Below are 12,023 nucleotides of genomic sequence, written 5' to 3' on the forward strand. Positions count from 1 at the left end.
GGTTTTCCTGGATCTCTCAGTCAAATTGACAGCCCCAATTGTGTTCAGTTTGTGAGATCTAACAAAATCACAACACTACAGGGCAATACTACTGCAGGCCTTTGCAAATACAGGTAAGTATTAATACATTTTACTTATGTTAGCATGTTACACTTTACATCTAAAATCTAGTCATGAATAATTCAACTTAACAAATCAATTTAGCGTCAACACACTATTGTATCTACCTTGCTGCTCCACCATGTAACTGCCACATGCAGTGCGTAATCACAGCAGACTTTAGGATCTGCCCAGCTCCTCCACGTGTCATAGGCTTCAACAAGGGAACAGCCTTTCTGAGGTATTGCAAAGTCAATGATCATAGTGGTGCCTCCTGCTAGAGCAGCCTGAAATCACAAGAGTTGCAGTTATTTAGCCATCGGTGATGAAAGGTTCCTCTCACTTCTCCTCCTTCTCCATGATGTTGCTACATCTTGTATATCTTCAAAATCAATTTTTCCTCTCTATGCCCACCTTTTTCCATGCATTGAAAATCTATATGCAATTTAAGACTCATCTTGTATGAAATCTGCGTATAGAGTGCGATGGTGCAGAGACCTATCTGACTTCCATCAAGTAGGACATGAACTTTCTGCTTAGGTGTGTCACAGATATAAGGGGCCAAGTAACGAAGCAGGGCTGAGGACTGAGGTCAGAAGGAACACAGGAAACTAAGACTAAACAAATTAGATAGTTACACAGGCCCCAAACTGCACTAAAGATTTGAGAGTCTGCAGCATTCGTGCATCATTGAATGTCTCTAACCAGCTGGTACATGAAACAGGGAGAAGAGTGCCAGAACCACTGTAGGCACATAAATCAAAGTGGATATGCGTTTCCAGGGTCCAATGAGTTGGCAAAATAAATCCAAATATCAGCAGAACAATGGAGGCAGAAAGGATACCTTTGAATTATGGTACCTCCAATACAGAACAGCATCAGTTTAAAAACTTGAGCCTTGTGGGACACCAAAATTACTTTTAAAGTATTTTTAAAATGTATTTATCAATTGAAAAGGGGGATAACCCAGGGAAGTAGCAAAACTCACAAATGATGCAAAGTTAGCTAGGTAAGTCATGACTAGAGAGGACTGTGAGGGACCTCAGAAAGACTTAATAAAAGGTAGGTGCTGGGCTTCACAATGGCAAATTAAATTCAGTATTGAGGAATGTAGAATAATGCAGACTGGAAGACACACATTGCTGGGTTCTTCCTTAACTGTAACCACTCAGTAAAAGACTTCCATCTCAGTGTGGGCAATTCAATGGAAACCTCTGTTCAAAACAGCAATTATAATGCTTTTTATATAAATCAGCAGTACAGTCCCACCTGGAATACTAGGTTCAGTTTTGGTCACCCTATCTAAAAAAGGCAGCAGAATTAGAAGGGATTCAGAGAGCGGCAACAAAAATAATTAGGAAAGGCTCCTGTATATAAAATGATTGAAAAGACTGGGACCATTTATTTTAGACAGGGAAAGACTAAGATGGACATGAGGTGCAGGGAAAACAAATCAAGTGCGCTTATTTATCCTCTCATACATAGTGCACAAATAAGGAAACATTCACTCACAACAAATTTAGGATTGATACAGGAAACATTTTTAAACAGTCCATATTTAACCTCTGGAACTCATTGCCACAAGATATCAACTGCAAAAGCGTGGCTGTATTCCAGAAAGGATTAGATAAAAGATATTTCAATGAAACATCTTTTTACATGAAAAAAAAAACACCTTTTTTTTGGTGGGGACACAAAAACTCACACTTCAAATATAAATCAATCACTATCTGCATGGCGTTAGGAAGGAACTTGCCTTCTAAGGAGGATTATTCATTAATTGTCCACTGTGGGGTTTCTTGCACTTTTCTTTGAAGCATCTTGTAGTAGGTCACTGTGAGAAATAGGATACTGGACTAAATAAAGCTCCAATCTGCTCCAGCCTGTCAATGCTCTTATTATTTAGCTTGATCATCCAGAAGCTCTCCTTCCCTGAATAGTATCCCTTTGCACAGCTGTTAAGCCCAGGTCAGATCAAAATTCACTGGGGTTCACTTTAACATTGCAATACTCTTTTCCTATTTCCATCTCACTCAGCCTGTTACTGCGTCTTCGCCTTTCCTAAACCTGTTTGCTGAAGCCACCAGAATTTACCATAGAGCTATTTCTTCTTTCAACCTCACAGTCCCTTCTTTGTTTTCCAAAACAATTTAATATTCTACCTACCACTATCTGGATGCCAGAATTGGAGAAATTTTTGCCACAACAGCTTTTCTGTTTCTCTTTGTGTATTTCAAAGCAATGCTCTTAAGAGAGCAGTCAGGAGACTTTTGAACGTTCCATCGGTTTGGATTTTGCAAATCACTTTTGTCAATGTCGGTGCAACTTTTCACACACATTTGCATTCACTTTATTGTGAGATTTTATTTTGAAATAAAAACAGCTCATCTCTCATAATACAAAATACAATCAAACCTTGTTGGTAAGCACTTTTAAAAAAAATAGGTATTTCCACCTCCTTACCCTGTCTGCCAATCTTTTTTCCTTGACATCTGCAACTACAGATATGCAGTGCTTTTATTTGTTAAACTGGAAGGACAAAATTCAATCCCCTAGCTAATCATTTACACTACATTTCACAATGATTCTGATATAAATGTGGCCCTGTGATCCTTCTTGCTAAAGTACGTGTTTAATGATGCCTTAGGGAAGCAGTTTTTTATATTTTCCATACTGGAATCCCATGTTACAACAGAAGCAACAACAAAAAAAAGAGTCCATCTTGCCAAGTGTCCTGTCTCCAACAGTATCCCATACCAGAGCTTTGGGTGAGTGTACAGAACAGGGCAATTATGGAGTGATCCACCTATCTTCCACTCCCAGTTTATGACAGTCAGAGGTTTACGGTCACCCCAAGCATAAGGTTCCATCCCTGAGCATCTTGGTGTAGGCCCGGCAAATTAAGACACTGTATATTTCACACTGCTATACTGTTTATTGATGATCCCTCTTATATTTTATCCATTAAAACAGGTTCTTCCCCAAATTGGGCTACACAGAAGTTTCTCTTACAAAAGTTTCTCTGTCTCTTTCTCTATCGGACCTACATCACATATTTCTTAATTCCTATGTGTAAATATGATCTAACTGCCCGGTTACCTCTATCATACACGTGAGATCTTTCCATTTCATCTAAACATAAAGAAAGGGAAGATGATCAAGGACTATAGCTGTGCAAGTAACAGATTTTTCAGTTTCCTGACAGTTCCAAAAAATCTAAATTAAATTGGATTGACCAGGACCAAAGTCACAATTATTTGAAATTTTCAGTTTCAAAAAAGTTGGAAAAAATTCATTTTGGGTAAACAAAAACATTTTGTTCAACCTGAAATGTTTTGTTTAATTTTTGAGCAAAGGAAATGAAGGGCTAGATTCCAAAAGAATCCCCTTATGACCTTTAGCAGTGGTTAGGGAACTCACCTGTGATGTGCGAGACATGAATTCAAATCCCTTCTCTGGAAGAGGGACTTAAACCCAAGTCTGCGCACTCCTAGGTGAATGCCCTAACCACCAGTCAATAGCATATTCTAGGGTGTGTTGCTCAGTCTCTCCTGTTGGAGTTATTGCACTTTGAATAAAATACTCTGGGGAAGAGAGAAAGAAAATGACTCTATAGCCTGGGTGGTTACTGCTGGGCTAAAAATGTTATGTAGGGTGGCACCACCACTGTCAATCAAACCACTCTACCCCACAATTATTTAAACTGAACAATTGCAATTTAGCCTTATATAATGCTGAACAATTTCCTGCAATATTTAAATGTTGTTGTACAATCAAGCATTTATTCTTGCTGTATTTGATCCTGGAGTGAAGCAGTGGTTCAGGGTCAAGAAACTTGGTTCCATTTCCATCTCTGCTACATACTTACTGTGTGGGGATGATTGGCAAGTCACTCTGTCTCTGTGCCCCAGTTTTCCTGTCTGTAAAATGAGGATAGTAATACTTCTCTAGCTTGCTGGGAGGCTAAGAAAATTAATATTTAAGTGCTGTTGAGAGCCTCTTATAAAAGGCCATGCAAAATAAGATATGTAAAATGATATATTCTATTCAAAACCAATGTCAAAAGTATCACATGGCTGCAATGTGAGGCATTCAGGAAATGCCAAAATTGTTGCATGTGCATTCTCCACTCTGCCTGCTTGTGCACATGCTTTAAACATGGCCTGCAATTCCATGATCACATGGGTACTTCTGCAGGATCCTGCCTCGTTCTAGGTTTTGAAGCCTATCTATGCATATTATCTTATTCTTGCAATTCAATATCTTTTACACATTTCACTAAAAGAAAAGTCATGAATCCTTAAAAAACAGATGTAAAGTAATAGTATCTCTCACTATATCACAAAAGTACCACTGACAGCTAGTGAAAAACTTGTATGTAAGTTGCATGGGGCAGAGACAATCTTTTTGTTGTGTGTTTTTACAGCACCTACCATATTAATTATTGTTATTATGTGGCTTTCAGAGCATTACTGTATATTTCACAGCTGTTAGATTAGCCTTATGAAATACAACATATTAAAGTAGGGAATAATTTTACAGTATTATAACAAATAGAAATGTGGCATGCAAATGACAAAGCCAGTTGGATGATGGCTGAGTTACTGCTGATGTCATAGTCTTATGTCCTGATCCGGTAACACTTACAATTAGCTATAGAGATTACTCAAAGAAGAGAGCATTTTGTCCAGTACTATGTGATTGTGCCCCTAGTACCTAACAAAGCTTTCCATATTGGTTTTGAAATCAAGCCAAGTTTAAAACCCCTAAAACATGGTGTGCGGGGATGGGTGTGCGGGTGTAGCAAACAGAAACGCACAATAGAAGATGTAGGTGAAGATAGGGCCGGCTCTAGGTTTTTTGCTGCCCCAAGCAAAAAAAAATTTGGCTGCCCCCCTCTCAGCCCTGGGTTCTCCCACCCCCCCACTCCCTGCCGCCCCAGCGCTGAGCAGGGCAGGTCATCAGCAGAATTTTGGATGTGCACAAACACAACACACACATTGGGTCATATATGGTTTACAGAGCTGCAAGTGGGTACAATTTTTCAGCTGTGTGTGTTGGAGGATATCCCGGATATTATATTAAGACTCTACATAAATCAAGGAAAAAAAGTTGGTGCCTTTAATATTCTTTTGTTCCACTTTCTTTCTTTCTATGTCTTCCTTTTTAAACAAAAACAAAAAGGCAATGGCTGTTGAAAATAGCAAATTCCAGTCTTATAATCACTGGGAAGCATTTCTTGCTCAATTTTATCGTTCCGGGGACAGTCAAGGGACAGGGAGCAGGGGGGGTTGGATGGGGCAGAGGTTCAGGGGGGCAGTCAGGGGACAGGCAGCGGTTGGATAGGGAGTCCCAGGGGTTTGTCGGAGACAGGTAGGGGGTGGGGTCTTAGGGGGGGGTCTCAGGAGGGGGCAGTTGGGGACAAGGAGAAGGGAGGCTTAGATAGGGGGTGGGGTCCCAAGGGGCAGTTAGGGGCAGGGCTCCCAGGAGGGCAATCAGGGGACAAGGAGCAGCGGCGCTTAGATAGGGGTGGGGTCCCAGGAGGGGGTGATCAGGGGACAGGGAGCGAGGGGGGTTGGATGGGTTTGGGTTTCTGTGGGGGGCAGTCGGAGGGAGTGGATGGTGGCAGGGTGAGGTTACCCTCCCTCCCCGTGGAGTGTCCTGTTTTTTGAATGTTAAAATATGGTATCCCTACCATATTCATAGCACTCACAGCATGCTGCCGCATGAGGTCCCCCCTCCTTCCTTGCCAGTTGGTAGTGGCCAAGGGAATGCTGGGAAATGTAGTTCTTTCCCTGCTTCAGGGCTGGCTCTATAGGCAGGGAGCTAACCAAGGAACTACAGCTCCCAGAGCCCCCTGTTGGTTATCAGCTTCCCTGCTGCCCCTGCAAATGGGCTGCCCCAAGCAGGAGCTTGCTTTGCTGGTGCCTAGAGCCGCCCCTGGGTGAAGAAGCCTATCTGTGCCACACTAATAACACAAAACAGCCTTAAAGCCTACATTGGTGGCCACTGGAAGGTCATCTCAGTGAAAGTGAATCTTCCAATGGTGCAGGACCTCCTACACTGGAATATCTTCCCGTGGTCAGTAGAGGGGGCATGGCACAACAAGGGGTACGGCCACAACATCCCACACCCTAGCTGCTATCAGCACTCTTGAGCTCCTAAGAGCTGGCACAAGTTACAGCAGACTTTGATCTGTTCTAATTTAGGTTAGGGAACTGTCATGGTACACAGCTGTGCCTGGCCTGTGGAGAGAGCAAAGCTGTCTCAAAGCCACTTTTGCACTCTCCCTCCCAAGTTGTGTTGTGTTTACCTTAATCACAGCCAACGATCTGACCAAGAGAATATAGGACAATGTACTATATACAATTTTAACAAACAAAAATAATGTTAAAACCTTAGAGAGACAAGGTGGGTGAGGTAATATCCTGGGACCTACATGGCTAGAACTATACTCCATACAATGTACGTTAAAACCTTGTGATTCATCAGAACTTCAACCAAGCCTGTACAAGTTAAAAGATGCACAATTCAGTGATTCCAGGGACATCACAAAACACTTGCACTCTGTTCTTAATTTAGAACCTCCTGATGTATATGTGTTTATAGCCTCACAATCAGAGTTTACTGTGTAGCACCTTTTATATGTCTATGTCCAGAGAAGTTGCTAGACTTTATGCATCTGGAGAGTTTTCATGTTTCTTAGCAACACAGGTTTGTTCTACTGGAATAATGTCTTGTGCCTATTGTAGTACATTTAAATAGACATTTAGAGCCAAATTTTATTTTTCATTTTTATGTGAAATATTTATATTTACAAAATGAATAATTTGTTTGGTTTATTCCAGAGACAGCATCTTTTACTATTGATTCTAATCTGAATAAATACCATTGCATGAATCAATTATAGACATGAAGTAGCTACATACAGGGCCCATTCTTTCAACACTTGAATAAGAGGAAAGTTCAGGCCCAAAGTAAATTTCCTAGATAAGTTAGGTAACATGCATTAACCTTTCCAAGTTACCTAGCACAAACAGTGCAATACCACTCCCACTGCCAAAGTTTCCATAATGATCAATTATAAACAGGTTCATAACAGAGCTTCCCAATTTAACTCACTCAGGAAATCATGATTTCTCTGATTTAAGATTTAGGTTTAAGATTAAGATTTAGGAATTCAAGGCTGCTCTGTCAGTTGATAAACTGGAGAAACTACAGAGTGATATGTGCTAAATGGCTAGCACTGAACCTACACTGGATTAGATGGGTATAAAGTCTAATCCAGAATGGTAAGCCCGATGTTCCTAATGCAACAAAGGCAGAAGTAAACAGGATCACCATTATAAAGATTTGTGTCCACATTAAAAGGAGGATCTCTTAAGAACATGAGGGCTCTTCTTCACTACTCTCTGGTCACAGATAATCATGTCAGAAAGACAGACAAAGGTTCAACTCTTTTCTGGGTAGTCAACCAAGCAGTTCTGTCTCCTGCAGCTAATACAGATCCATGGGTTCCTCCACCCCATTTCTAAAAGTAGCCTATTCCAGATGCTTAAAAGGAAGTAAAACCAAATGAAATCTATTATGCAGCCGGCAAACTGCGCATATTCTGCCATAGGGGGAAGTTTTTCTTGATCCAGCTGGTGATCAGATTATGCTAAGGCACAAGGACTGACGGTTCTTTTTATCTGATCTACTGCATATGGGCATAAGCAACTAACACAAGAATTTTAATGCGCTTCCCAGCTGCTTCCAGGTCCTCTCAGAGCTCCTGATCTCTCTCTCTCTCTCTCAGCTGTCTGCTTGTCTGGCCTTTATAGCCTCAAATGTGATTCAGCCCTCTTGGCTGTCTGAGCCTGTGCACTTCATCTGTTCACCTGCTGTCAGTATTTCATCACTATGTGACTATATGTCTTGGATGTGTGACTAAACATGTCATTTGTATCATCAGTGGAGCATTTGTGTGGTGTATTCTTGCTATTATCACTACCCAATATCAATAAATTGCATGTTAAATGGATTAAGAACTAACTGACAGATCTCGAAAAGTAATGGTTTATGGGGAATCATCATCGAATGGGGGTATTGCTAATGGGTTCTTCAGGGACTGACTTTAGGCACAATGCTAGTCAATATTTTTGGCAATGATCTAGAGGTAAATATAAAATCAGGGCTGATAAAGTTTGGGAGAGTTGTGAATAATGATGAGGACAGGACAGTTATATAAAACGATCTGGCTCTCTTGGTAAGCTGGGCTCATTCAGAAAAAAAAGTCATGGAACAAAGAATGCAGGCCATGACTGCAGAGTAGGGGACTATCTCCTGGAAAGCACTTACTCTGGAAAGGATTTAGGGGACATATTGGACAAAAAATGGAACCAGGAGCTCTTACTGCGATGTTCTGGCAAAAAGGGGCTAATGCGATGCTAGGATGTATAAAGAGGGGAATAGTGAGTAGGAGGAGAGAGGTGATTTTACCTCTGCATAGGGCAGAGACTGATACTAGAATGCTGCATAGAGTTCTGGTGTCCACATTTTAAAAAGGATGTTGAAAAACTGGAGGTTGTGCAGTGAAAATGACTCTGAGGCTGGAGAGACTGTCTGACAGCAAGAGACTTAAGGGGCTCAATCTATTTAATTTATCAAAAGGATCAAGATATGATTTGATTACAGTGCATAAACACAGGGAAAAAATACCAGGTACTATAGGGCTCTTTAATCTAACGGAGAAATGCATAAGAAGATTCACTGACTTGGAAGTTAAACCTGGACAAATTCATATGAGAAATAAGGCACAAAATTTATTTATTTTAACGGTGAGGGTGATTAACATTTGGAACAAACTTGCAAGGCAAGTGGTGGATTGTCCATCCCTTGAATTCTTAAAATAAAGATTTTTTGGAAGGGAGTCAAATGCAGGTTTATTGGGGTCAATAAAGGGATAATGGGATGAAGTTATATGCTATTCAGGAGCTCAGACTAGATGATTTCATGGTCCCTTCTGGATTTAAAACCTAGAAATTTATGGCATGCTTCATTAGCAAGTGAACAGCTGCATAACATAACCATTGAACTTCAAGGGCAGCCTCAGTATAGCCCTCTACTCTGGAGGGAAAGAAGAGCATAAATCCCCATAACCTGATCCTCATAACCCCGCATAAATCCCCACAACCTGATCCTCATTTGACAGGAAAAGGCATAATCACTTAGCCATCCATAGATTGGTAAAGGTGTTTTTGGTTCTAGTTGTTATTCATAAGTTGAGCTGAATCTACCAGGTACCAAAGTTTGGGTGACTCATTGATGAATAAAAGACAGATGCCCTCAACTGGAACAAGGTCATAGTCTTTGCTACCTCTTCAAAGTGTTTCCTTCTGCCAGCCAGCATGATCTAGGTTTCCCACAGGTGAAGCCTGAACCACAACCATGAGCTTTTCATTCACACCTAAAAATTCACCCATTCAAAGTATATTGTGGTGAACAAGTTTATGGACAGGAACATTTGTGGTAACAGCAAGCCATAAGTTTTGGAGAATATTCACAGATAGCAAATGTTGTATATATTAACATGAATATTTAGAGCATAAACCTGATTCAAAGAGTTTTGCTTTTCCAATCAGGAAACAGAAACATGCCATGAGATTCATGCGTCCCAGGGAAACTAACAACTTGAATTTTCAATTTCTAATACCCAGTACACACAAAAAGCTGCTCATTGAACAATTTACAAACCAAGAGTTATTTTTGGAAATTATTTGTATAATGACGATTTTGAGAAAAATGTAATCAGCTCCTAGACAGCTTACAGATATAAAGTATTAAATTCATATAATAGATTCACTGCTAATTATTCTCTCAGATCTACCAGCTACCCATCACAGAGCTTGGATTTTGCAAAACTCCTATGATTAAGTTTAAATTGCTCTTTCAGTTGTCAACCTTAATAAATATTCATGAATATAGAGATCAAATATTTTAGTGTCTTTTAAAACTATGTTCTAAATCTACCTTAAAACAGGAAACATGACATGTTTGACATACAAGTTACTTTACTATGCTAGAAAATCGCTTTGCAAAAATCATTCTTTACTGAGTGCTTTGCAGTAAATTTAAAATCCATCTATTTTAACAATTGACAATGGCCTAGGTGCATGTTAAGAAAAAGCACTCTAATAATGATGAAAAATGCAATGTAAGAATCCCTATACAATATGTTGTATTCTCAATATTAACTCCAGTGTATATTGGTAACTTAAGGATAACACTCATTACAAGACTGTTGTAATTATCCCAAAAAACAAACATTACAAACTCTGAAATTCAGAGTTAAGGTTAAACATAAAAGAAATCCAAATAAGTTAAAGTATGGAAATGCGTAGTTGAGACACCCAAAGAACTTTAACTCTGCTCTGTGGTGAAAACACAGGGTCGGCAGGAAATGAAAATCTGATCTATGTTTAAAAATCAGGTAAATCTAATCTGTGATCACAGATACTAAAATGACTTAAATCATCATGGTATGGTTATTGCATGACATCACTACATAGCAGAACTAACGTTTAATTTAACTTATTTCAATTACTGGATATATTTTACAATGTAACGTACATGAAATATGAATTTAACCTAGACTTAATTTAACTCAGTCCTCCTTATGAGGGTACACAATTGTGTTCTCTTTTCTACAAACAGCAATTCTGCCTTTAGAGGACTGGATAGTTCAGGGGATTGGTAATGGGATACAGACTCAGTTCTGGGACATCAGTTTGACTCCAGTAGAGGCTGCTGATGGGCCAAATTTACTGGCAGGGCAGAGTGAGGAATGGTGAGCAGCTGCAGTGCTGTAGCTGCTCCGGGGACAGAGAACTTCAGTCTCCAGGGCACGATATCAGCAAGTTACATAAGGAATTAAATTGATTCAGTAATTTCAATAAATTCTAACATGTACAAATACTTCACTACACTAGAGCTGCTCATGTAATTCACCTGGCTTGCAAAGGTGAAGCAAACAGAACCCAAGCACAGAACTAAGGAAAATGAGGACATCACTATAGCTATAAACTGGAGGACAGCTATAAACTGGATCCAGACTGAACCTTCCTCGGTAGAGAGAGACAGAGGTAGTAAAACATGGAAGAGAAAACCCTCCTCCTTCCTGTGCTAACCCTCTAAAAAGGGAGACAAGGTGTTCAGGAGATGACTTCTCTCCTAGAGCAAGAGAGTTGAATAGGTGGTAATGAATTTTCCTCCTGGTAAAGACAAGACAGACAGATTGATTTACCTTTGTTCCCTGGTAGAAGTCATCTTTGGACTGTGTGCCCATGAAGGGGAACTGCATGTGTGTGTGGGTATCAATCCCCCCAGGCAGCACCAGTCTGTTGCAAGCATCTATAACTAGGAGCCCAGCAGGTGCCTCAAGCTGCAGGTGTGGTCCCACTGCCTGCACTATTCCATCCTCCACATACACGTCAGCCAGCTGCGAGTAGTCATCATTCACCACTCTCCCCCCTTTGATCAAAATCCTCTGATGTAGGGGAGCCATGGCTTTTGCTGCAGGCTCCTTGCAAATGTGCCCAGCAGTAGAGCCTGAGTTCTGAAGACAGCAGGAGAAGCTGTGGCACTATTAGGCATCAGGCTCAGGCTTCTCTTCTGCAGGAATACAGCCCTAGCAGGAATACAGACTGGGAGAACAAGAACACTCTGCATGCATTCCTTTGGAATGAAGCAGACAGATTCCTGGTGGTTCCTCTAAAACTGATCCCAGCAGTTCCTCCTGAAAGGTGCTTTGCTGCCCACTCTCCCTCACCAGTCCACTTCTCTCAGCATGTCAAGTTATTTACATGTGGCTCCCAAACATAACTGACATACTGGTATTTATATATCTATCAGAGGACTCTCCTCCTGCACTACTAACTCCTCCC

The 12,023-nt window shown here is 40.5% G+C and overlaps 1 protein-coding gene across 2 annotated transcripts in view; it reads right to left on the bottom strand.

The window, feature by feature from the left end:
* DPYS (dihydropyrimidinase) overlaps nt 1-12,023 on the bottom strand; it is a 59,017-nt gene that overhangs the window by 45,986 nt on the left and 1,008 nt on the right. The window contains exons 1-2 of one of the 2 annotated variants that reach the window (XM_039527005.1): nt 11,384-11,934; nt 228-386 (exon numbers count right to left, since the gene is read on the bottom strand). In XM_039527005.1, coding sequence (XP_039382939.1) covers nt 228-386; nt 11,384-11,644 — 420 coding nt within the window. In that variant the 5' untranslated portion in view covers nt 11,645-11,934. Of the gene's footprint in view, nt 1-227; nt 387-11,383; nt 11,935-12,023 lie in introns of those variants that run through there. The other variant, XM_039527006.1, reaches the window with a different exon arrangement.

This window comes from Mauremys reevesii, linkage group 2, assembly GCF_016161935.1.
Source record: "Mauremys reevesii isolate NIE-2019 linkage group 2, ASM1616193v1, whole genome shotgun sequence".
Taxonomy (NCBI): Eukaryota; Metazoa; Chordata; order Testudines; family Geoemydidae; genus Mauremys; species Mauremys reevesii.